At 43.1% G+C, this 27,559-nt stretch overlaps 1 protein-coding gene across 7 annotated transcripts; it reads right to left on the bottom strand.

The window, feature by feature from the left end:
* Positions 1-561: 561 nt before the first annotated feature.
* mark4a (MAP/microtubule affinity-regulating kinase 4a) lies at positions 562-27,559 on the bottom strand. 7 transcript variants are annotated; one of them, XM_055046836.1, is made up of 18 exons: positions 27,453-27,559; positions 23,890-24,087; positions 22,260-22,313; positions 15,437-15,485; positions 15,257-15,322; positions 14,762-14,832; positions 14,112-14,168; positions 13,392-13,628; positions 12,144-12,263; positions 11,955-12,054; positions 11,751-11,860; positions 9,931-10,117; positions 9,452-9,678; positions 8,698-8,801; positions 7,380-7,664; positions 6,151-6,233; positions 5,512-5,556; positions 5,079-5,235 (listed from the first exon to the last, which is right to left on the bottom strand). In XM_055046836.1, exons 1-18 carry the CDS (start codon positions 27,504-27,506, stop codon positions 5,171-5,173), a joined length of 2,112 nt encoding a protein of 703 aa, XP_054902811.1. In that variant the 5' UTR covers positions 27,507-27,559; the 3' UTR covers positions 5,079-5,170. The 7 variants fall into 7 exon arrangements, with proteins under 7 accessions (XP_054902808.1, XP_054902809.1, XP_054902810.1 ...); XM_055046838.1 differs by having other exon boundaries at positions 9,452-9,663; XM_055046833.1 differs by lacking the exon at positions 6,151-6,233 and having other exon boundaries at positions 562-5,235.

Here is a 27,559-nt window from a genome sequence, read left to right as displayed (position 1 = left end):
GACGGATAAGGACGGACGAACAGACAGAAATAAAGACAACAAACAAAGAAAGTAAGGAATGAAGTACGGTATACATGACAGGGAAAGAATAGATGATACAAAGGGAAGAAACAACGTAAAGGTGAAAGGAAGGAAGTGATTGCAGACAAATGGAAGAATTGACACAAAGAAGGAGTAAAAGGAAAAACAAAAGGAAAAGAGACAAAAAAGGAATGGAAGTAAAACATTATGATGACAGAGAGATGAGAGGAGGGACAAAAGGGAAAGAAGAAACGGGACAAGAAAAGAACAAAGGACACAATTGAAATATAAAAAAATTAAGGGAAGGCAGATGATAAGAAGCATTTTCTTTTTCCACATGTATTCTGACCTAGAAACTACTAAAAATCAAATTTCAGGCCAGGCGTTTACAGATTGCGTGGGAATCCTGACTCTGTGGTGTAATGACAGTGCATAGGCACCGAATGGGAGCCAGTGGTCGGCTATGGGGGTAGGAAAGGAACAAAGGATTCAAAACCAGGGAAAATACTCACACCAGACACAAAAACAAAATGCCAATAATGCCAACATCAGTGAATTTTATTCAACTTCAGCTCCACGTTCTCTTCAGATACCACAACCACCCAGTCTCGGTTCACAATTTTGCTTCTGTGGGAAGAAATTTAACAGCAGAACAGAGTCAGACTGTGACTATTCCTACGTTTGTTTTGCATATAACATCAGCTCTTCTGAAAATGCTTTTAGAAATTAAGTTGGTGTAAAATACTGAGCCAACTGGGCTTGTAATACTGTTCAGTTCCCAACAACCAGACCGGACTCTCTTCCTCAGAAACTCCCACCAATAAAATACTCCTTTAAAAAGTCTTCACAGTAATTCTTCACACTTCCAAGACAATGTCACCCCATCTTAAACAATAATAGTGAGTTGTGTGACTCGAAGGTATAATGTTTTTTTTTTCCCACACACATTTGAGATCACACACCAGTAGTATAGCTTTTCTATGGCTTGCTTGCAACTCTGGGCTTTTTAACCGTGTCATGGCATCAGCAGGATTTGTGTGAATTCAAGTTAAATCTCTATCGTCAAACAACGAGGTGGAAGAAAGTCACTGTATCTCACTGGAGCCCTTCTGTTTGTTTCTGTCAAAAGGGGGTACGTTTTAAGGGGGAACGGGCTGGAGCTTCATTGAATAATTTAGCTTGTACAAAGTGATGGTGTCTGCGTTTCATAAAGCCTCCAATCCAAGATGTGCATCATAGTTCATTTTTCCCCCATCATAATCCAAACTCTGAAGTCATGCAGGATTGCAGATTGGTTTTGCTCCCCCATATCACTGACAGAAACAGTTTTAATCTAGAATTACTTCCCTTGTTCTAACTATAAATAAACCTTGAGCTCTAAGATATATACTATATTCATATATTTTATATACAGCCATCAATTGACTGATATAAATCCTGTTTTTTTTAATGATATTATTCTAAAAAATAAATAAAGTACCTGTGCAAATATCCACAAATTGAAGTGTTTCACATTTAAGACATTGGCGCCCTCCAGTGACTAGTACTGGGCATGACCTAAACAGGTACACTGGAGGGAGCTGATTCAAGTCAAAGCAAAGGGCATTGAGGTCTATATTACCTAATGCTAATATACACCACAATGAAAACCGTCCAGGAAGAGGACAAGGACAGACTCCTGGCGTCCATGTTGGTGCATGCTTCTTAACCTGAGGGGTGGGGGGACATCGGGTCCCCTGTTGGACTCCCAGAAGCAGCACACACCAAACAGGACCGAGAAGATTCCACACGACATGACAGAGTGAAATACGGCTGATTGTTTCCCTGTGGGGGCGGTGGAGGGGGGATGAAGTCAAAACACTCACTGGGACTCGTACAAAAAAGTTCCTGGTGTGTATGAAGGACCGGTGAGCTTAAGTCGAGGAAGTTGGTGAAGTCCTGATGGGTGTGAAGATGTGGGGGTGGAGGTGGGATGGGGTTGGTTAGTTTGGGTTACCATGAGTAAAACCACAACTGAGAGAAAGTTTTAACAGTAAATCAGCAGCCAAACAATATGACCTCTGTAGTCTACGCAAATATCACAGTACATTGTTCACTAAAAACAGGGAGGGAGCATAGAAAGCTTTCTCAGTTTTTTTTTTCTTTTTCTTTTTTTACATTAAATAAGTACTGTATGAAGGCGCTGGGGGGTGTTCACTTTAAAGGCAACTGGACTAACAAGAAGAAAACAGTATCTACATTGCCTCCATTGTGCCTGTCCAGGTACCGAATTCTCCCCTGATCTCCGCAGTCACCAATAATGGACTGAGCAGTTCTTATACGGGGCTACTGGGGTAAAGAGGTGCACGTTTGGGAGAGTACATGTCCTTAGCATGTAAAGGTGAGGTGAAATGAGAGGTGCTGCTGCTTGGCTGATCCATGTTTTGGTGTTTCCCACCAACGAGAGATGATGAGCAACGTGAGATCACATGGCACAGAATAGAGTCAATACAAGAGTTGCATTGCATTGATAGTACCCTTGAGTTGCAGTGTTGCTTGTTATTCTGCAGAGCATTGAAAGACTGCTTTGAAGGGGAAAGGTGGTGATGTGGTTCTGGTTGAAAGATTCCAAACATCAATGCGAACCAAACGTTGTCTCCCTCGTATCTGACATCGGACTGTGGGAGTAACAGATCTGGAGGGGAATCCCAGACACCCCGCTCACCAGACACTCATCAGCTCATTCTGGGGAATCCCGAGTCAGAAGGGAAACATAGTCCCTTCTGGGTCTCCTCCCAGTGGGATGTTACTGGAAGACTTTCAAACAGAGGAAGCTTGATCAAATACCCTAACCACCTAAGCCTCTACCGTCCTCTGCCCCTGCATGACAAGAGTTCTTCGACCTATTTATAATGGAGAGCGATCACAACAGAAATTAACCTCAACTGTAGTCGGAATCTGTCATTCTATCGGTATTCAAACAGGTAAAATGTTGTTCTGTTACCTGAGGATTTTGAGCAAATGAATAATGTCTGTATTCATTACTCCCTAAACCTAGATTCATCTGTTCCCACAATTTCATAAAACACTGTGATATTTGTTTAAGCAAACAAATTCTGTTTAAGAACAAGCTACAAATCATAATTTTAATTGAGTAAAGTTGAAAAGGGGGACAAAACCTCATCTCTAATGTTTAACTTCAAACGTTTTACAATTACAGTTTCATATAATTACAGGAGGATTCCAGAAAGAGTCCCGGAGCGACTGGAATTTTCTTGTACAGCACCGAGTGGTGCTTCCCAAGCCTTTTCTCCTGCTAGCTAGCTGGCTAAAGGAAGGGAATTCTTGTCAACAAACACAAAGCTTGTGTTGAAAGATATTTCCACTCAATGATCGCTTCTAATAAGGTAGCGGTGTTTGCAAACAGATGTAGCTTTGAGAGTTTCCTTGCCTGTCAGTACATGTAAAGCCTCCCGGCACATTGCTACCACGGCTAATTAATGAGCTGCTAACAGATCATTAGACTTAGATGTATTGTTTACTTAAGAAGTACCACTAAGTAGAAGGAGGCTCTTTCATATTTTGGCTTAGATTTGACACCATTTTACATGTTGACAATCTTTTAATACAGCCTTCTGGCTCTCTGATGGTTTATTTGACATTGCCTTTATATTTTATGACTCTTGTGGCTGGAATATTTTAATTTCTATCAGTTTCTCAAGTGCATGAATTCGTTTAGTACAGATTTTGCAACAGTGGCTTAACACCAACACTTTCCATATGTCAGGGAAGGGGACTAAATGTCACTGTAGCTATGAGAGTAATATACCATTCTAATATGAAATTTAAATTCTGATCTTATTTATCTCACTTTTTTAAAGTAATTATATTGGGCTAACACATTTTTGTGTTAATACTGTTGCTCTGTAAAACAAAAGTATTTTGCTTGTGGTTTTTGTGGGAACTGCATGGGAATCAATATGACCAAAGACAATTTATTTCCTTTGTTAATTTCCAGTTGTGAAGAAAGTATTGATGTTTATTATTATTTTCTTTAATAAAAGTAATTTGACCGTGTTATGGATTAGCAGTATTACAGTGATGATTACAAAAAGTTACTACGATGTGAGAATCTCAGACCAAACAATGCCAACTGGAAAGCTTTGCTCCACAAGTTCATGAACTTGGAAATCTCAGTGGCTTTTTGGACTTAGAATACCTCACCGATTGGCTACTGTTACTCCTCATTAGCCTCTGATTGGTCGTGACAGACACATCAACTCCCAGTGACCTTAATCTGACGTAGTCATTGCCAGACTGTGCCCATGAGTCAATGCAATGCAACCCTTCGCCTTTGCCCATTTGATCACGGAGTTGGACATGTTATCATGTATGCGGCTGTCCGAAAGAGATCAAAAGTGGGAAAACAGAATGAAACAGTACGCGTGACTGTCATATAAAAAGAGCTTAAAAAAGGACTTGGTGGTCAGTGAAGTCTGATAGCATAGGGATGTTTCTTTCTGTGGAGATGAGAGTGACAGTGGGTAAAAACAAGGATCAGAGCATAACAAAATAAAGAGTCATTATGGCTAAGAGTAGCAATAAAAAATATTCAACTAGATTCCATCTTATCCAGATCCAGTGGTTGCAGTAGCTCAGTGAAGAAGCTGGCTGAACCGGGTGCGGTGATTGGGTGGACGTTGGGGTGCTTCGGTCAGCGTTACCTTACTGCTCAGGTGTGCGCGAGTCTATGTGTGTGTGCAGAGGGGGTATTCCTGAAAGGGTCCAGCCCCTTGCCCCCGTCTCTGCTCCTCCCCCTCATGCCCCAACTACAATTCACTTGGTGCACACACATAAACGCACAAAAACACACTCTCGACGCAAACACTCCCTCTGGCTCAAAGTTCAAGGTCCTTCGAGATTTGGGTAGCGATGTCCCGAAAAGCTAGCGGTGCCCCCCAGAGTCGCGTGTAGCGTACCCCGTTAGAAGTCTCGGAGGTGCCCGTGGATAGATGACACACCTCCGCCTCAAAAGCCACGCGGCCCCCTGCCACGCCGTGGGTGCAGGAGAGCAGAAACGGGCCGGAATGGTGGACCTGGCAGCCACAGCCGAGCGCTGCCTCCCGCAGAGCCAGTACCACCTCTGCAGGGTCCCGCCGCCCACCGCCTCTCAGATTCCAGCCACGTCCGACGGCCCGGGGCTCGGACGCTTTTTGATACCCAGGTAGATGGCAACTAGGGGAGGACAGTTCCAGCGTTAGGATTCATGCGACTAAACTTTGCACAAACAAGAGAGGAAGTTTGGACGATACTGTCTTTGATGCAACCAGGCTGTACAACAAGAAGTGCTAAAACCACACATGCATTTTTTGTACAAGGAAAAAAAAACAACACACTTTTAAAAAGTGTATTTCTACAATAGGCATTTTGAGAACAAAGACACAATGAACCAACCACAAACGTGTACAAGTTTTGTCCCAAGTATCGTGTCTGAAAGCAGACTGAGCTCACCTTGTGACCGCAAATCTCCTGATTCCCTCAGATTCATTTGTGACCCTGAAGGGCAGACAGACAGAGTTAAGAACTAAATCCACCAGAGAACAATAAGCCTTTTAAATAATCCTCAGTTGTCAGATGAGACAGCATTCGGCAGTGGATACTGTACAGTGAAACCAAATGAGCTTCAAAACAAGCGAGTGACGTAAAGACCAGATCTACTTGTCCTACAGAAACACATATCTTCACTGTGGAAGTCACACTTCATACAGCATGCAGATATGAACTCAGCACTTTACGTTACCTCTGTGCAACTTATACATATCGATCACCTTGTTCCACAAAATGAAATCATAACACAGCAACGCTACGGTTGATGCATGAGATGACATTCTAAAACCAGTTGGACCACGAAAGTAAAAATAATCACTGTCTGAATTCATGCTAAAAAAAAACAAAACAATAAATAAAATAAAAAAATCGAGCGGGCACCTAGAGACGGAAAGAAGAAAATATTCACAAGCCATGCACACAACAAGCAGCACGTGAAGTCAGGCACCGGCGGAAAGAACTGAGTAAACTCCAGTGAGCGAAGCTGAACAGATGGGGGCAGCACAGGCAGACAAGAAAGAAGCGAGAGACATGGGAACTTACTAACTGTTTTTGATCCTTGTGGAAGAGTACAACCCGAGACTGATTTGTTTGAGCCCTGGCGCTTGGATGGGTCAAGGTTGACCCTGATGCCATAACGGGGTGGGGGGAGGAAGCAGAAGAAGATAAAGATGGAAAAAAAAGAGGGTTAAGAGCAGGGGGTTGGGGGAGGGTCATAGAAGAGTGTGTATCTGAGTCACAGGCGAGCAAGTGGCGAAAAAGAGCGCAGCACAGGAGCTGATTGGCAGGGGTAAAGCTGAGGTTTGATAAGATTAGACATGTGTGATTATGACGACCAGGAGGGAGAGGGGAGCGCTGGATAATCCACAGCCACAGGAGGGCTTGCCAAAAGGCCAGAGTGGATCAAATGTGTGGATAAACATGAAGCCATACTCAGACTGCGCTCAAGCTGAAAGGAAAGGTTTCAGGAAGTCAATGCTATAAGATGATATCAAACATTTTTGTTCCCCCAGTCCAGATTTTAATCTATCTGCAACAACAAAGTGTAGTGCTGTATAAAGTCAAAAAAATCCCTTGAATGCCAACAATTGTCCATGACGTTTATAGGCGTTTTATTCGGGAGTCTTCCCACTGGATTCCATTGGGCTGGGAACCATAACTGCAACATTTGTTGTCAGCTGGTGTGGTTCACTTTCACACTGCACTGTCAAAAAAAAAACAAATCCGTTTGAAAGAGCTTCCCCCCCTCGTCTGTGGTGGCGCTGTACCAAGAACTATTGAACGCAAAAACCACTGAAGAAGACACGGAGCACAACTTCCTTCTTCTCAAAACGCAAAGAAAAATAAAGTGGCATCAAATTTGAACAGTTGTAGGATTTCTCTTTTGTTCTTGACGAGTCTCTTCTCCTGATAGTGCGAGGTTCTATTTACCCAGAATGCCCTGCTCTTTAGTTTGCCCGCTGCTACTGGAGCAGTTTAAATGCTGAAGTAAAAAATGTAAAGCTCTTGAACGAAAGGAAACAGGATCTAAGGCGAGCTGGTGAGTAGGTGTGAAGAGAACCCATTGTTAGACAGTGGTGGTCAATTTGCTTTTCTGTCAAACTGCAGAAACTGTTTCATGAAGAAGCTCAAAGTCAGAATGTAAAAGAAGACAACGGTTTTGGCTCTGTCTCACCTCACATGAAAGCAGCAATGTCATAAACTCTTTCCATTAGTATTCAAGAGAGCAGAAGTTTCCCCTCTGAGCTACGTGGTACTCAGTACATATTCACCTGCGAGTGAGTTTGGAGGTCAGCTTGGTGAAGAGGTTGGAGGTCGCCCTGGTGCGTGCATGGGGCAGCGGGCTGGCATCGTGGTGGGACAGGGTGGGCGATGTGGGCGGGGCAGAGTAGACCGGCGGACCGCGATCCCTCAGCTGACCCCCGTGGAAGGTGCTGCGGATTGTGGAGCCTCGTGTCAGGCGGCATCTGTCCGATGAGGAAGAGGAGGAAGCTGCGCCGGCTCCGGCCATGCTGAGCGTGGAGGGGGACGCTGTGGGCATGCGGTGGCTCAGAGAGCTGAAGGGAAGAAGAGGAAGAAGAAACAACTGTGTCACATCACCCACGGAGTGGCAAAGTCCATCTTATTTTCATATTTCTCTATTCCCCACTGGATATTGAGGTTTGGTCCACACGCAGCCAAATAGCTAGAAAAACAAACACATTTCTAAGCATTTTGGCCATTCATCCACACAAAAACTAGTATCACTAAAAATTATTATTTATAAAAACCCTGTATTTGCACATAGATGGGAGATTTAGAATCCCGTGCATCACAGACGCGGACAAATAACACGCCACTACATCCACGTGCTTCTCTTGATATGATTCCTAAACAAGATTCGCTCAATTAACATCATATTCTAATACGCTATTTAAAAGTTTTCAACTTACATATTTTACAACACAAATGAACCTCCATGTTTAATTCCTCCCAGGAATTAAACAGCGGCTGTTTTGAAGAAATCCGATCGGTTAACACTACACTGCCCCCTATGGGTTTGGCATGAGTTAAAAGAAGCTCAACGGGATTATTAGTGCGGGTTCATGTGGATAAAAACTTATGCAATAAGAATTTTGTTAAAAAAGCCAAAATGGAGCAGCGCCAGCGACTGCTAGTGTCAGCTCTTTGATGGCTGTTTTAAGAAATCTTATATATAAATTTATTTGCAGCCTAAACAAGTCTAATAACAGAATTATCTAATGCTGACTAGGGTTAAACGCAGTGCAGAAGATCTACATCTGTATTTTGGAAACATTGGTATGAATCCGTCCTAAAAGGTTACGGGTGTTTACGCATTTTCATCTACTCTTAATCTTTCTTTTTATTATTATTGATTGTTCTTTTATGTAAATTGGGCTCAGGAGTCTGCAATAAAATCTGTCTAGAAGATAGATTTTGTTGCAGTTATGGTTGACATTTCATTCATTCATTTACTCAAGAAATTTGATGGAAACAGATGGCGTATCATTTACAGTCAACGTATATTTCTAATTTTCCAGGTTTTGGGGCTTTTTACAGTTTGAGCAGATGGGGCTCAGTCCTCCTTACCTGTTTTCTTTGCCATTCTGCAGAAGAGAGTGCCTGTCAGCACCGGAGCGGTCTGTGCACACGTATGTATTCCGGCGTGTCATGGTGCTTCCCGGGATGTTATTCTACACAGAGATGAACAGTTCAAGAGGATGACGTTACGATTCCTCAGATGCTACAAGCTGTACCACTGCTACAAAATCCCAAAACTATGGCCACGATCTTCAGCTGTTGGGGAGAGAGTTGTGTTGTACAAGAGACAACAACAAGAACCTGCAGCCATGACCCCTCTGTGGCTCCTCCCACATACTACATCAAAAAATTCATAAAGACACAAAGACTCCCACACCAACATCTGCAACATCCAGTTTACATAACCTGTGAGGTTCAGGGTTTTACTTTTTTATATTTTTCCCTCGTACTCGCAACACCCACCCTTCAGTGTCTCTGATTGGCTTCGACCATCATATGTGTGTGTTGTTGAACAGATATTCTTCACATGAATGACCGGTCTCCATTACAAAATGTGCACAAAACTTTGTCAATATTCTGCTAATGTTGAAAAAGCGCAGTTTTGCAATTGCAGTGTTTTTATTAAATAACACTCTGGAAAACTATGAGTCAGTTAGAAAAATGTTCCTTACAGTGTATCGAATACAACTAAACACACATTGATACGCCGATTTCCAGATTGGTGGAGAAAGTGGGGAACAGCATATCTGACCACCCAAAGCAGTGCCTGCCCTCTGCTTGTATTGACGACTGGCTCACTGACCGTGGTGGCAGTCATGTCTTTGCGGCGGTCTGGGATCTCAGACTTATTGGGGTTGTTGGCACTGCTGACCATCGGGCTGGAGGGAGGAAGGCTGTGGCTCCCCATTACGCTGCAGCTGGCTTTACGCGAAGGCATCCGGCCTTCCCGCAGCTCCCGGTCCCCGGTGCTGGTCGGGCTCCGCTTGGGGTGCATGACGGGCATGGAAGGCCCGCCTTTGTTGTGGAGGACAGCAGAGCACAGACACACAGAGACTCGCATAAGGAATATTCTGTGGACACGGTGATGCGCCGGATCCCGAGTAATGTGAATGTTTGCAAATGTGCTTGTGCTTTGCTGAAGACTGAATTTGTAACACAGAAATGCTTTCTTAAGAGTTTCTCAAACGATACTGGCTGCTGTCGTCTGAAGCGTTTGGCTAGAATATAAAAACATGGCGAGTTTAAGCCTCAGGATGAAACTACAGCAGAGAAGAGACTCACAGAAGTCGCTGTGCCGCCGTTGTCGGTGGTAAGTGGAGGCACTGCGCTGCGACTTGCTGTGGGAGGAGGAGGTGGAGGATGAAGAGGAGCCAGTGGCTGAGGAGTGCTTGTTCGCCCCATTGGTGATGGGGCTGGGTCGGACCCTCGCCAGAGACAGTGTGCTAGCACTGCGAGCATCACTGCTTTCCTGTGACGCCCAGTAGAAAAGAGAGAGGCGAATATCCAGACAGAAGGAGCAGCAGTTACTTCGTTAGTCTATTTAGGATCCACAACTAGCTGCGCCGATGCCACCGCTGTCTGACATCGGCCCACATATAATTAATACATCACTGAGGCAGATTTTAGACGATAAATAAAAACAGGACAAAAAGAAGAAAAGTAGCTTCCCTCATGGAAGAGCCGGTGCATTACATACGTCATGGCCCACTGTTATCGATCCTTTAAAATCAGATCCAATCATTTAAAACTTCAACGTTCCTAAAACGAGCAGCTGTTTCTCAGCACCCGACAGTCCAGACCCTCTGGACGCAGCAAAGCGCTGAGTAAGGGTCTGGTTTTTACCAGGAGCCATAACCGGAAACAGGAAGACAGGTGGATGGAAACAGATTACAGTCAAGTTGGAAATTCAAACCTCTGGATGTTGCTGAACACACTTAAATTGAAAATTGTTTGCAGCTGGTCAGAAAACGTTGAGCCAAAGTCGGCTCCAGAAAGCACCCACAGCGATTCTACAGCAAAATACAATAAAAATAGTTTGAAAACATCCCTCCTGTTCTCATTTTGTTGCAGCTTTAGTACAGTAATAGAATCTTTTTGTAGACCTTCATTTAGTGCAGTGACTCCCCTCTTTCACATACACACAACAGGGTGCCGCTCCTGCTGCAGATGAATAATTAATGCATTCACAGAAGGAATTCTCCAATTAATTATACAGTGTAGCTAAAATAAAATCAATGCTTGGTTTAACAAGCCAGCAAGCTAAGTTGCACTCTCTTTTTTTTCTTCCAATGTATTTTGATTACAGGTACAATAAAAACAAACAAAAATGTTAATAGCAAGGAAAACAAGTTGTTATGAACACTCATAGTTTTAAAATAGATATCAGCAGAATAAAGAAATCAATAAACGGTGCTAGTATTTTAGAAAATATTTGGTATTTGGCCAGATTAGAAATTTAAGATGGCCTACAAAATTGATCAATGAGTATGGATCAATTTCTGACCCAAGGGGCCCTTTCTGAAGCAAAAACTCGGTTGGCGACTGACTGGTTGAAAACTAAAAAAGTAAAGTCAATCTTTCTTCAGATTAGTGAATGCAACATGGCGCATGCTGCCAGATTGTGCTGGCAGCAACACTCTTTGGTGTGGATGTTGTTCTTGCAGGAAGACGTTTCACTGTTTGCTAGTTTTAGCAAAACTGATGATTGAAAACAAAGTGAGAGGAAGCAGAGTGAAGGAGCTGTTCAGAATCTACAAAACGGCTGCACATTCAGGTTATTACTCGAAATCAAATGTAATAAATAAAATTGGACCAATATTAACACTCTATCTTTTTTTGTCTTGTTGCTGTTTGTTCGGGTGAAGCTGGTCATGTGTCAGTGACAGTTTAACTGAAGCAAAGAGGCAATGTAATGTATATGATACTGTTACATATCAAGTATCGGCCAAAGCAACAAAAGTAATATTTTATATTAATATCGGCCCAAAATTCTTAAATCGGCGCATCCCTCGTTTCAATTCCTACATTTTGTAGCAAATCCTTCCAGGGTCGTTCTGCAGCGTGATCAGTAAAAAGAGGCAGGAAGCAAACAGCTGACTCACGTCGCCTTTTCGACCCAGCAGCAGGTAGGTGGCGGTGACCTCGTTGTATTTCTGATTCAGGAGAGCGTCTTTGATTTCTTCAGGGGTGAAGCCCATCCCAACCATCACCTCTGAGCCGCACACACAAGCAAGCAAAACCGACAGATTAGAGAGGAGATCACCGTGACAACAATCAGGCGGATGAGATGAACCGAGCCGGCTGACCTATGCGAGTCGGGTCGCTGTAGTCCTCCACGGGCTCTATGTGGGGCTTCAGGTCGTCCCCCTCGTACCCTGTGTTTATCCATTTGTCCTTCATGACTTGCTGCGTGGACAGAAGCACAGAAGCAAGTTTTGAAGTTTTGAAGAGCATTTCTACCGCCGCTGCTCTCGCATGCGTGTCGCTCCTCTTACCTCGAGCGTGCAGCGCTTGGCGGGGTTCAGCACCAGAAATCGGCGAAGGATGCCCTCGCAGTCGGTTGACATGTAAAAGGGCACGCGATACTTTCCCCTCAGCACGCGCTCTCTCAGCTCCTAACGGCCACAGGTGTCACACGTTTCACACAGTTACTCTTTAACTTTTGGTCTGTTGTGGAGTATTTCTGACTTGAGAGATTTACGGCAATGACTACCGAGATTTGCAGAATGAGCCTCTTTTTTAACACCCACAGAAAAACCCTAAGATTGTCATGTCACTATAGCAACTGGGTTGCAGCACAAACAAGCGATGGAAAGATTGACTAAGAAAATAAATCTTTGCTGCTTTTGTTTTCTGAGTGTTCCATTTGTAATTAAGATACATTCACTTCCTCCACAAGTTGGCTTGGTATTCAGGAATGCAATACATCCTGGCTCAATTAAAGCTGATCCTTTTGAAAAGACACTTTTTGGGTTTCGTCACAAACAGAATGGAGGTTTTATGAATTTCTAGATTTTAGTGAGTCTCTGCTGAGAACAGGATTAACCCACTGAGGTGTGGCCAGAGTGGGTATTTTAAAAGACGATCACTGGGCACACGTCTAAGAAAAATGGCTGACCTATGCGAGTCGGTCAGCTCTCCTCAAAGCTGGAAGTTTCGACTTAGAAATTTTCCATTGTTTTGTGCCTCTAAAAAGCACAGGTTCAGCAGTGGGTGGGAGTATTTCACCCCTTCCATTTCAACCGAGACAAGAGTGATTCTTGCCAGTCACTCCCGACAGCTCCCAGTTTGGACTGGGAATGTTCTCTACATCAGAACCAAATGTGATCCATCTCCCCTTTAGCGTATTAGTTATCTTTTGTTGTTGTGGAAAAGTCAATAGCCGCTTCAAGCTAGCGAACAAAATGACTTTGAATTTTGACATGTCCGTCAACCATTTCTAATACGATAATTCAAAATGCGCATGAGAAACAAAAAAAAAAAGATTAAAAAAATTACTGGTGGGATTTCTGTCAGGTCTCCTCATCAATTTTGTATTTTGTGGATTTGTTTTCTATAAAATGTTTCTGCATTTATTGAAAATATTTATATCCACCGCCGGCACTTTTTTTTTAAAAATCACAGCTTGATGGTTTTTTTGTTTGGTTTTTTTTTCGACTGAAGAACATGTGCATTCTTACAGCGTTTGACAACCACTAAAGTAAATACTGCTCATGTTTCCAATCCCTGGGGGGAAAACGCACCTTTAGATTCTGGCCGTCGAACGGCAGAGAGCCGCTGACCAGCGTGTAAAGGATGACTCCCAGGCTCCAGACATCCACCTCAGGCCCGTCGTACTTCTTTCCCTGGAAAAGCTCAGGTGCGGCGTAGGGCGGGGAGCCACAGAACGTGTCCAGCTTGTTCCCCAGCGTGAACTCGTTGCTGAAGCCGAAATCAGCAATCTTGATGTTGGCGTCGGCGTCCAGCAGAAGGTTCTCCGCCTGAGATCATTCAGAGCGAGCGGATCGGTTGGACAGGAGGCGGAAAGCAGAGCAGAAAAGGGACACGTTGTGCACATAGCAGCAACACACTCGAGGAGAAAAGCTGGATCAGAGTAGAGAACTCGTGGGTCAGGGTCGCAAAGAGGGGAATGGGAAACAGAGGACAGAAGAACAAATGAGTAGAAATGAAGAAAAAACAGGAGGGAGAGGAAACGCACACTGGACAGATTGGTGGGCTGAGGGGGGGAGGGCTGCATCCCGGACATGACTCATGCTATATGTATGTCAAAGTGTGTTTAGGGTCTGGCTTTAACCTCTTTACTCAGCACTGCAATTAGGATGCTAAAGCGCTGTTTTTAGACACACAGATCAAGATCACTCCCACACGCTTGACTTCCAAATACTTAGAGGAAACGAAATGGTTCGAATCTTGGACGGCGTCTCCAGGACTGTTATCAATTCCATTCATTTTCTCTTCCTCACCTTCAAATCTCTGTGGACGATGTTCTTGGTGTGGCAGTAGTGGACGGCAGAGACGATCTGCGGGGAGAGAAAACAGAAAGAAAACAGACGGAGCTGAAATGCAGAGCAGCAAGAGTTAAAGGCAGCTGCACTGTAAGGACTGAGCCTATTGAAGTTGATTAAAACACACAAAACAATGGAAACTGAAATCGAGAAAGCATTTTTGTGCACTGGAATAAAAAAAAACTTTCAAACTGATATGGAATATTTTTTCATTTTAAATCACAGCAGTCCATGCTCATCTACTAATCTGCAAAATGACAAGAGCAAAAACACCAGAGGCAGTTGGTTGTGTAACAATCATTTTTCGAAAATTATTTCTTCAACTGATTATTCATTATTCAAACGGTAAATGTACATAATCACAATACAATAATTTGACCTTTTTGAATTCTGCACCTAAAAATGAGGCATAAAAAATTGAAAATTACTAGTATAACCAATAAAAAACTGAACTAAACAATATTTAGCTCATAATAACTCATGAGAAGTAGCAAACGACTTCCAAATACGGATCAAGATTACCTGAATTAAACAAACAAAAAGTCACAATAAAATAAAACAAAATTTAAAAATCCACAGCCATTACAAGTAAGGACGACGTTTTCTACCTGTCGGAATTTGGCTCTGGCTTCGACCTCCTTCATCCTCCCATGTGACACGAGGTAGTCAAACACTTCACCTGAGAGGTAGAGCGTCCGGGTCAGCAAACACAGCCAGAGGGATTCAAGTCATTTAACAGCGTGATTAAACATGGCAGATAAACAGCATGGGACTCATTCACTTTCTTTTCTTGATTAATGTTTAATACAAGGCAGCTTCCACCACCTTTATTGTCCTCAAGCTGGCACGCTCCAACACACGGAAAACATAAAGACCTAAAAGAGCCTTGAAACTATACATTTTTATGCATTATGGTTTCTGGACCACATATAGCTTTTCACAAAACCTTTGAAACGTATCATTTAGCGTCATCTTTTCTTTTTTTTTATTAAATAAACAAGAATCTGAGAGAATCTGTGGTCTGATAAACGACGTTAGAACTGGGTGAAGACCAGCTCGTGTGCCAAAATCGTAGAAATGGCATCCAGGAACAAACTACCCACCTCCACTGGCGTACTCCATGACGAGGTAAAGGGTCTTGTCCGTCTCTATCACCTCAAACAGCTTCACTGTAGAGCAATTTAGCACGATGTTAGCAATGCTGTCTGGTCACACACATGCAAAGCAGCTGCACATATTGAACCAATAAGGGACGAGAGATGGATGGGAGGAAGTTGTCTTACCTATGTTGGGGTGATTTAAGCCTTTCATTATTCGTACCTCCCGAAAAAGCTGAAAGACAAATAGAGGAATCAATGATTGTGATGATGAATGAAATGAGGATGTGCCTGAATGGCTCCAAAGGCTCTCCATACGTCTATTGGCACAGTTTGTAATCCAGCAGACACAAAGGTGCTTCACTTCAAAAATCTGGGATCTGATCCGTCTCCAGCGGCGTTTGGTGTTTAAGATAATTGTATCACAACAACCCAAATAATTCTAACTCATGTATATAGAATTCCAATTTACAACTAAGGCCAACTCAAGGCACTTCACGTGGAAGTTAGATTCAAGGGGAGCAATTCTCGAAGCGAAGACGACTTCAACAACAGCAAACGCCGCACCCTGCATAAAACACAGGGTGTTTTATGCAGGGTGTTTTACTCATCATGAAAATAGATGAGTAAAAACCAGCTTCAGTTCACATCGCATTCATGTCACCTTTTACTCACGCATGTGTACCTGTGTCTTTACAAGAGACTACATAGGACTCCTTAGTAGTTTTGATAACAACAACAGATGCTTTGAGAAATCGGGTAGTGACCAGTACATTGACACTCTCACCTTCATTGGTCATGTCAAAAATATCTTTTTTTTTTTTTTACAATTTTGTTTAAAATTTCCCCAAGCAAAATGGTAGAGCTGCAGACGGACATCATGTTCGATTCCACAGATGATCAGCCTAAACTGTTTTATGGTAGAAAATCAATAGAACGTGGCTACCATGTGATGGTGTGTGAACGTTTACGAAACTGTTTGCGATTTACTTACCGGATTGAGAATGGATTGAGAAAGTAAGGGACAAATGTTTTCACCAATAAACTTGTGGGTTAATCCATGTAAATAAGTGAGGGATTTTGCATTTTGCTGGCACTCCAATGTGTAATTTCTTCCTCTACAGAGATCTTTTATAAAACAGTCAAGGACTAAAAAGGCAGCGAATGTGGAATTAGCAATTTGATCTGGGAAGAGCCTTTGAATTAACATTGTGTAAGAAGCTGTTACTGAGTGCAGAGTCAGAATGAGCTATTTTCAGTACCATCGACTGCCTTTCCATTACAAATATGTGCAAAACTTTGTTGATATTCCACTATCAACAGAACAAAATGAACAAACTGCAAATGCAGCATTCCATTAAATAGAAACAAATAAGTTGATGCAACATTTAAACAGCCATCTCATCCATGTACAACTTCCTGTCTTTTTTCGCCGTTTCCATCAGTAGCAACATCTGGTCTATATTTATGTGAATAATGTGATGTGAAAACATTTTCTTTCCTTTGTAGTTTTGTGAGATACGCTAATTTAATTCAGAAGAAGAACCAATTTGCTCCACAATCATCTTGTGTGTGTTTCAACAAACTGGTCGCCCTTCAACCTCTTTCGAACCAGACCGGAAGTGGACGAAACGAGACCAATCCCACCCAACGGTTCCTCTGCAGACGTGCGAGCGGTCGACCGGCTCGCGCCGACAACTCGACGCCTGAAATAACCGCGGTCACATTTAGAAATGGTTCAGTCCTCCTCGTCGCTTGAACGACGAGGAGGACGTGCGGCCAAGAAACCCGACCAACCGGCCTCTGCTGCGTGTCGCTGGAGGGCCTCGAGGCGGCGTCACGCGGGGGTCAAAACCGAGGCGGCTTCCCCTGGTTTTCATGTAAGCAGCCGCATGTTTTTGCTGGACCAAAGAGCTGAAAACAGACAGCTCTAGTCCGCGACAACAAGGAGGGGGAAAAGGGAGGAAAACGACGCCCGCTAAGCTATTCTGCTCCCCCTCCTCCGCCATTCAGTTCTTCTAGCGGCCTTCGCTAGCCTGATGTCACTGTTGCCATAGCGACCCATGCATTAAGCGCTTCCTCAGCTGCGCCGCAGAGGAATCTTGGGATATGTAGTACTTGAAACCCCCTCATCCCGACCCGTCGCGAGTCACGGCTGTGACGGCTCCTCCTCCAGCGAGACCTTTGACCCTCGTTGCTGCTGATTAAACTGCTGATTAAAATGGCAGCGGACGTGCAAAGCAAAAAAAAAAAAAAAAAAAAAAAAAAAAAAAAAGCTCTGTGGCGAGGAGGCTCCTCCTGCAAACCCTGGCCAGAGTTCAAATCAAACAGATGGTGACAAAGTGCATTGAAAAAAAGGGGAGTTGTGTGTGTGTGTGTGTGTTTTGACTTAAAAACACGAAATGACTGCAATAAAAAGAAATGGTTTTTGATTTGCAGTGTGTTTTCTCCAGGGTCGTGAAAATAAATCTCACGAGATTTATTTTCTTTTCTCCATTTGCAATTTTATTTCTTCCTTCATTGTTCTACGTCCGTCCCTCTTTCTTTCTCCTCTCTACATACGTTTAGCACTCAAATGATGTTAATGTGGGCTCTTTCTTGACTTAGGCCCAAAGAATATTCCCCAGCCTAAAGAAGTCCACTATTATTATTATTAATATTAATCTGGCCCATTGAAACACAGCTGAAAACTAATCAAATGACTGTAGCAATAAACTCAACAGGAAATCAGTTCATTTTGAATATTAATCTGTTAATATTCAACATGACATTCTGACAGATTCCAGCTGAAAAAGACTGAACTATGAAATTCTGTGTACATATTTTTTTCTGAAGATCAAGCTCTACTTTATTAGTTGGAGAATTGTAAAAAAATATTACGTGGATTTGGTCAAACAAAGCCTAAGAGCTAAAGATTAGACTTGTTTTGCCTTTGACTTTTTTTTATTATTTTTTTTTATCAAAACTAATCTTTTCCTTCCCATAGCTTCTGTGATACCAGTGACCTTGTGCAGTTAGAGTATTATCCAGGGTTTAGCACATGCAGTAAATACAAGAGCTTGTTGTCGATTTGTAATCCAGATCCTTCACTATTCACATGCATCGTTTTACGTCAGAACAGAAAGTGGATATTTTCGATCCGTCTTCTGCGCTCTTTCTACAAATTAGATTTTACTTCTTAAAACAGACAAAATTGTTTCAACATTTCAAACCAACTTAAGTGTTCACGTTTTCTTGAGAACGACTTCCACAGACTCCTATGGTCGTATTCGCCACAAAAGGATTAAATAAATAGGAAACAAAGTAACTCAACGGTCCCGGTTCTTTCAGGCTGAATGAATGCAATTGTGCAGAAAATATAGTTTTCTTTTAAATCACTTCCTCCAACTTTATTTAAGCGCCTCACCTGGGCTGAAAACCGTTAACCCAGGTTTCTTCTCGCAGTAGTGACTTCCATACCAAAGAGTGTTGCCTTTAGCTTCATCCGGATGTGCAGTATTGTACATTTTCTGAAAAAGTGAGATTTTTGATGTTGCCTGTCAACATCCAAGACTCATGAAGTAAAATAAAAAAGAACAAAAACAAACACTCTGCTTGCCAGCCATTTTCTTATTGTGTCTTCACATAAAATCCTCATGCATACTAATCAGAGGAGATCGAAATACGAGATTAGGAAACATGTAATGTTCCTGTAGAGAAATGACTTGCGACACAAAAAATAACCAGCGCTAGTGTCTTTTCACTGGCTTCAACGCAAGCACTAACAGCAGGTGGTAAGTCGCTGAAAACGATCCATTTTCTTCCACCTCAACACTGTTTCTGTGAAAAAGTTGCATCAACTACATCTGACGCTTTTGCAACAAAAACCTCCACGTTGTGTTTCTTTCAATCTTTCACAGTCCTCTTAAACATTTGCTGCAACCATCAAGGAATAAATTACTGCCACAAAAGGCGTAAACCGATTGCTGTTCAAAGTTCTGTTGCAAAGTTCTTTGCAAGATTGATACTGAATATAGCGATATTGCCATCATGTGAAAATGTTGGTATGTTGCACCATGTTTACATCTTGAAATGGCCGTATGAGGACGTCTGTTAGTAGAAACTACGGGACAACATTAGCTTTGGGGTTGACTGTGCTGCTCCAGCGTGTTTAACACCGACATGCTATTTTAGACTCGAGTAGCTTCACTGACAGGCTAACTGCTTTTAGCCCAACTTCAACGCAACAGCAATATTTTCCAGCGTCCAATCAGATCGGATTTTGAAGTCCGAATTAATCCCGGCGGACCAAGAGAAGCGGCTTCGCTGTTTGCTGACGTCGCTTGTGCGTTAGATTTGACGGGCATTGCAGAAACAGAGACCCTTTTGTATGCAAAAAGAAAAAAAAGAAAAGAGGATGTGATTAATTACATTTAAAAAGCATGTAATTAATTAAACAAAACTTACATGATAATGACCCAGACGTAGTTTTAATTTTTCCACTAAAGACGCAATTCTTAAAAAGGTGAAAAACGCTTAATTACAATCTCAAACTTTAAAGTCTCAGAAGCCTGCAATTTTAAGAGGCCACAGAGATATTTAAAGGAAATATTTTAGTTCACAAGGTTATTCTTTGCGGGAAGGAGGTAAAAAAGGCAAAAAAAATCTTCGGAGCCCCTTATGGCTAAACGTTGGTAGAAAGACGCAATCAGCTCTGCAGGACGTCTGCATTCTTAGTCTCTTACATTCCCTCTTCGAGTCACATGCAGCTGCGTGAAGTGATGCTGAGACATCTGGGAAATAGGAAGAAAATATCTTTGTGTTCTTGCGCATCTTCAAGTGAAAATACCGTTAAGGCAAGAGGGACACGAGACAGATGGACAGACAGAATGAAAGAAAAGAAAGATGGGCGCAGTAAAGAAATTGAGGGATATTATGAGAATATGACACATAAAGAATGAGAAAGTATGCAAGAAAAAAAAACAACACTAAGAAGGAAGGACACAACTTTTAGTAAACAGAATAGGCAACCAATGAAACAGATTTGTTGTAATGCTCTCATTTTGTTTCGTACTTATCAAGAATAACTATAAAACCCTGAACTGAAATCCCAGCCCTTTCCAGACTTGAGGAACCCTGTCCACAGGGCTCCGTGTGTCTGGACGTCCAGCACAGGCTCTCCTGCTCGGCATCTCCGTCAGTCAGGCTGCAACGGCGCAGCTTGAGTCGCCCCATTCCTGTCGCGACACTTCTCCCCTTTCCACCAAAACGGTGACAAATCCCGACACGAACACCTCTGTAACACGTCGGTCGCCGTTACCCGCAAATGCGTGCGCGTCTGAGGAAGACGTGGTAGGAAGACACGCACGCAAACAGAGGGGAGCTTGAGCCGGGCGACCACGGCGCCCCGGATGAGTCAGCCCCCTCTCTCTCTCTCTCTCAGCCAAGAGAGAGACGAGAGACGATATGTGGAGCAGAGGTCTCCTCTTGCTCCCGTCCAAGCCCTAGCACCTGTCACACAGCATCACATCCCATGATCCCCCTCTTCATCAGCATCAGCTGCTCTCCCTTCCTGCTGCTCTCTGCAGGGAGAGACAGTGGAGGAGGAGCCTCAACCTCTCACAGCCCTCTCCAATCACAATTTGACATTATGAAAATAAATTTGCTGCATGGAAACACAAGGATTTTGAAAAAAAAAAAAAAGAAAACTAACTCATCTTTTGATTAGAAACGTTTGGGAGCTAGGATCAGGCGGCTTATTTCACAAAGCTGACATGGAACGTTTTTTTTCCGCATGGGCGATCAATAGCCGGATGTTGCCACACAAAGACCACAGAAAGTAGTAGGAGCAACTTGGCGCGGCGTCTTTCTTAATGACAACACGTGAACAAACTTATTCACACGTGATTTCAATTGCGTTTCTCATTTAATGAAACCACCGAAGTTGTGAAATCGTGCGGAATCGTAGCTCCGTCACAAATGCGCACCAAATTTTGTTGCTTTTCTGCTGATGTCAAAAAGAGACCATTTCGCAATTGCAATATCTCCACTAAATGTGGAGCGCAATTTTTAAAAAATCGCACGCGAAAAAAGTGTGTTTGTGAAACGAGTCACTAAAACACATGACGTCGTGGGCCAAAGTCCGGGCTGGAACCTGGGTGAGTCCGATGAAAAATCTTTCTTTGATTAAAAGTTAAAAAATAAATAAATAAAACAAAATAACAGAAAAAATAGAACAACATTGGAATGCAGAGAGCCAGAGCTGAACAAAGACAGAAATCCGGGGAAAAACACACAAGGGTGCTGGTAGTGAAGAAACAAAAAGATAACGGGAGGAACCAGTCAAGAGTGAGAGAAGGTGAGGTGTGCAAGTAGCAGGAGAATGAATGCTGGAACAAAGAACCTGGACTATTTAGCGAACGGGTTGCAGGTGTGAGGGAAGAGAGCAAAAGGTAGGCTGAGGAGAGAGAGAGACACCGGGGACGAGGGAGAGGACACTGGGGACTAAGAAATGAGTCAAACATTAAAGAACAACTAGACATAAGAAACATAATTAAACTAGAAAAAGAAGTAAGAAATAATCAACAAAAATAAAGGAGAATCACTAAGAAAGGACTGAAAATAATTAAAACACAAACGAGACTAGCCTAATCGAGAAGGGAACTGAGGAAGAAAGAGTTACAATGAAACTAGAGTCAATAAATCAAATTCCAAAAAAAACCAACTCTGAGACCTCCTTCCATTTCCTTTCGTCTTCTTTGTCTTTTGTGCCAGAAGCAACATCCGGTTATCGATCGTGTGACTCGTGTGATGGCAAAACAAAACAAAAAAGCCATTTTCACTGCAGTTTTGCTGAACACACTAATTGTGTTTCCATTCGGAGATTTGTTTTCGTAATTCCAATTTTAAGGTCAATGGAAATGCAGCTATCGACAAAAGTTTTGCGCACATTCGCAATGGAAATGCAGCCAGGATGCCGTTCTCTTCAGTACTACAGTAGCAACTCAGGAATACAGAGAAGGAAACTAACCTTTTGCAGGCTGGTTGGGTTCAACTGGGTTTTGTCGATGATTTTTATTGCAACCTGCAAGAGACGAGGAAGAAGACGTTTTGATGAGGAAACATGAGCAAATCCTTGCACAGCAGAATTATTCTGAACAATAAACGTGAAGCCGAGATATTTTTTTGCGCATGTCATTTTGTTTCTGTGTATGTCCACTTAATCTGAACGTGTTTTTATCTCAATAAAAAAAATAAATTAATAAAAAAAACCATCATCCTCCCACCGTGCCTGACAGTTCACCAAATCATGTCTCCATATTATTTGTACAGTGAAAATTCAATCACCTTCATTTATACTCTTTTTCTAATGTTCCTCTTGCTCCTGCTTAACATACAACGTGCTCACTGGAAAAGTGGGAATTAAAGCTCTTGGGGTTTTACAGCGTATCTGGAGCGTCAAGTGGAGTGACTTCTGGGTAAATTTGCTGGAACATTCACTCCTAAGAAGATTGGCAACTGTCTCAAATGTTTTACATTTCGGGACAAATCTTTCCCACTGCAACGCGATGGACTCTAATTTGACCTAAAAACACAATTTAAATCAAGAAAATCGCCTCCCACCGCTCTACCCCCCCCCCAAAAATTTTTTTTTTGCCAACTCATGCGAATGCAAAGTCTGGTCTGGTGGTTCACCAATTCCTGGACGTACAGGCTGACCTGGGATCGACTGAAACAGTTCAGGACAGCTCCTTTAACACTCACGGAGAAAAAGCAGATGTCTTTTGAAAGACAGAACTGAAAATACGAGACTAGAAAAATAAGCAGCCTACAAAACATTGATAAGGTTGAATATCGAGAAATCTAAAGTAAAACTAAAAATCTTCTTCTATGGTCTGTTACATCACAGCTTTTATTAGTTGTACAGCCTTTATTAGCTGTGCATTATTTATTTCATTACTTAGATTTTTATTTTGTTACATTTATTTTGCATTAAAGGGGCAGTATTATGTGTTTTCTGGGCACATAGCAACATTGTGTAGCACAATATTGTATCCATTCTTATGAAAATGCAGAATATATGAAATATGACTTAAAGAAAATTTGACTTCACAATTTAACACCTTGAAAATGTCTCTTTAAAAACTCCTGCTCTTTCTGAAACTGAGCCTTCAAAAAGACATCACAACATTGATCCTCTATTAGTACTTTAGCAACAATTTCACTAGCATTGCGCTGAGAAGTAGCTTGTATATGGAGCTCGACGAATGTGCAGTTCCAACAGGCATATGCTATTTGCTGCTGGCTAGTCTGAAGGAGCTGAAGGGCTGCTGTGTGAGGAAAAAACTTGAAAACTGCACACGTCTAAGGAAGAGCTGCGTTTCGAAGGCGGAGCTTAGTCTAAAAGTATAAACAATTTATCAGTTATTTTTGAATCAGTTATATTGACCAGAATGGTTGTAATTAATCAACACTGTAAAATAAAAAAAAATAAAAAGGAGTGCTTTGAAATTATTGTCCACAGGAAAACAGGAAAAGCCCCAGCAGCAGTGTGAAGTTACCCCCTTCCCTCGCCCAGGAAACATTTCCATCAACAACATATTCAGCCCACTCATCCTCTTCCTGCTGCCCCCGGGGGTCTCCGCTGCCCCATGGCTCACCTCCCTGCCTGTCAGGATGTGGCGCGCCAGCTTGACTTTGGCAAAGTTTCCCTTGCCGATGGTCTTGAGTAGACGGTAGTTGCCGATGTGCGGCTGCTCGTCTGAGCAGGAGGCGATGGAGTTCCTGCACCGGGCGCCCAGAGAGCGGCTGGACTGGCTCGTGGCCTTGTCTGCGCGGCTGGCACCGAGCGGCACATGCTGCAAGAAGAGATGGGAGCGTCAGGGAGAGGAGAGAGGGCCGACCCCATCATCATTTGGAGTCAGGCACTTTCAAATCTTTCCCCAAAAATCATTTCTGAGGGGGAAAATGTACCCTTAAACGTACACTGACCTGAATTAACAAAAACTATTTTGTTAGACTAATATTATTTATTTAATTACCAGGAAGATTTGTGGAAAAAATGTTGACATGTTCTAAACTCCGATTTCTATGTCAAAATGACAAAACTTAAAAATATCTGAGCGCGGTCCTCCTATTTAATCTTTGTGCTCCCTCTAATTGAAAGTAAAGGAGAAAGATGAACTAAAAGTCGTCTTCCCTCAGTGACAGAGTCCATACTGAAAAGTGTCAAGCACTTATCAATGCCGGCAAAGGAAATACGAGTGAAGAAAATAGATTCCTACGTTTCTGACCAGCATATCGGGCTGAATCATAAAACGCTCTGCATGTTTTGATTTAGAGGAAAGTCACTTATCAAAGCATATGCGCGCAAACACACCATTTGTGCACACAGACAAGCTAACAGCTGAAGGCCCACTGGGCAGGCTGGCAGAATTACAGGGTTCAAGATAAGAAGATGAGGCTGTTTTCCAGACAGCTGCACTGATTTACAGATGTTTCAACGCCTTGAAAAAGAACAAAAAAAGAAACGACAACACAAGAGCATCTGAAATTGTTGTTTTTGCTAAGCAGATGCTTGTATAGGGCTATAGGGGAGAGCTGTGAGAGGTAAACATTGGTGGGTGAATTCCTCCAGATCTTCAAAAACAAGTGAAGCTGAACTGAGCTTCGTGTGACTACATGCCCCTTGTCTCTGGATAAACAGCTGCTGTCCAGCACATGAGGACGTTGTGTCTGGTTTTGGGCTCAGAACCGTCTTCTCCACCGTTTCTGTGGAGCGAGGTGCGGCTGCTGCTGGTGTTCGCAGAGGTCTCCACGGTTCTTCTGCTTCTTGATTGTTTGACCAAAATAGTAGTTGCGCAACGCCGATGATAAAAAGGTTGGTTTAATATGGAGGGAGATGCATGTGGGATGAGTTCAAAGGATATCAGAGGTGTGAAGTAGTTATTGGCTCTGCATTGGCAAAGGCTAATCTGTTGTTTGCAACACAAAAAGCATGTAAGATTCACTTGTTGTACTCCTCCATGGCTAGGCTAACTATTACCATTAGGCTAACTACTACCATTAGCACAAGCTAACAATGATTTTCCTCCCCATTTCCCCATCTGTGCCACAAAATAGCCAACAGTTTATAATTATAGCTTGCACTAAGTCTACTCATGTGGCAGCCATATTGAACTTTGAAGCCCATCTGTGGCTTCAAAGTCCAAGGCTGGGCTAATTATTACCGTTAGCACAAGCTAATAATGCATTTCTCCACAATGGCATCCTTTTACATTTACTGATGTGTGTCACTGATTTAATGATATACGGTCAGAAGAACCAAAAGTTTACAACCACAGTTTAAGTCCATTTGCACAGCAGCCATATTGGTTTTGATGTTGGGGTAAATAATACATAGCTGCAGATTCGCCACATTCTGACTTTCAAGTGGTCAAGAAATTACAAAAACATAAAATGATTTCTCACCAAGATACCAGAAGAGCACGTCTGGCAAATATTCTTTCGCAAAGAGCAAGCGTAAAAAATATTTCTTTCTTCTTCTGCTCTGACTGATTGTTATTATAGACGTTTCGCTACCTTTTCAAAAACATGAATGAAACGACCATAAACCGACTTCACCACTGCTTCAGTTAAATTCCCCACAATGCCATGCTGCATCATGATCACCATCACATGACCAGCCAAATACCACATGCCCAAGCTACTTCCCTCTCCTTCCATAACGTCAACAAAATGGAAATGAATAGAAAATACCGGTTGTTAATATCATCCCGGTTTTATTTATTGGACCGATAAGTTAAAAGATGACTAATATCGGCCGACACCAATGTCAATGCCAATATATCGTTTGCATCGCTAATTTCCAACGGCAACAAAGTAAACAACCATCTAACGCAAACGGGTTAGAACTAGTCGATGAATGCTCTCCTGTATGAGAATCTGCCATGGGTAAAATACTGATTACTAATAAGTAGCTCACAGTACCTTGCTTCTTCAGTAAACACGTCTGAATTATTTGAAAATGGGCAACATCAGCAGACATAAAGCCTCACACGTGGAACCAAAATGTGGCGAGAAGATAGCATCACCCCTGGGACAGGCGCAAAGTGGCCAACAGGAGGAAAGGGTGGCTTACGGAAGCTTAGAGGTCTGCGGCCGAACAGGCCAGCAACGCGATCCTAGAAGCTGCAGTTACACAACAATAACAAGCCCACAGCCCCACCTTCAGACATGGTGCTTCTGGTCCTGCTCCCACCTCCCTATCTACAGCACAGCTTGGGAAGCTGGGGGGTTTGGTGTGGCGGGGGGGCACAGGTGGGTGGAGTGTTGGGCACACATGGAGAGCAGCAGAGTTCCTGTCAGGCTTTTCACCTGAGCCATCATGGCACCGGCGGTATCTGCTCAATTCACTAGTCTGACACAAAGACCTAATTCTGCAGAAGATCTGCACTCATGAGAGACGGATCAATGCTCGGCAGACAGACAGACAAGACAGACAGATAGATGTGTTGTGTCTTTCCCGCAGGCCTCTCCTCCGTTCCCCTGTAGAATGCATGGCCTGTCTGACACCCACAGGCTGCAGGGCTGGGCGCTTTGTGGGCTGCGCAGCGACGGACTGCACATCATTTTACGCAGTAATCCCCTCCACTTCGTACCAACAAGCCCGCATATCCTCTCCGCGTTTATATCTGGGCCTCCTGCACTCGTCCCACCCATCCGATTTTGAGAGGACGCGCGCGCGCACACACACAGACGCGCGCGCGCACAGGAGAGGAGAGGAGTTATAATGTGACATCACTATCGCTCCACAGAGGTTTATATGTACAGAGATGTGAGGGCTGGTTTTCATGCTTTCTGCGCATATTCGCTGAGCGATATCGACTCGAATTGCACATCAACTCGACACACACATACACACACACACACACACACACCCACACACACACACACACATTCAAGGTTAGCACTTTCCCAAAGAGCAGCACGGTGGCCTCACATCCTGGGCAGCTTGATCTGCACAGAACGAGAAGAAACAGCACCGTGCATGCTCCCCTCCTCCTCCTCTTCATCATCCCACCCTCCCCCCATGCGCATGGGAAAAAAAAAAAACAGAATGCCAAAGGCCACACATAGCAGATCTGTGCCCGGGGGATGCACCACATCTCCCATCCCATCATCCCTCTGCATGCACACGAGCACAAACAGCGGCTCCACTTACATGTTCTCCCACGCTCCTGTCGTTCCCAGACTGTAATGCAGATCGAGACGACATGTTTTCCTTCTCTTTCTCTCTCTCTCTCCCCCCCCCTAAGCCCCCTTTCAACG

This window comes from Poeciliopsis prolifica, unplaced genomic scaffold (genome assembly GCF_027474105.1).
Source record: "Poeciliopsis prolifica strain line A6 unplaced genomic scaffold, Auburn_PproV2 SCAFFOLD024, whole genome shotgun sequence".
Classification (NCBI taxonomy): Eukaryota; Metazoa; Chordata; class Actinopteri; order Cyprinodontiformes; family Poeciliidae; genus Poeciliopsis; species Poeciliopsis prolifica.
Note: the sequence above shows the minus strand (reverse complement) of the source record. Positions and strands in the feature narration are given on the sequence as shown.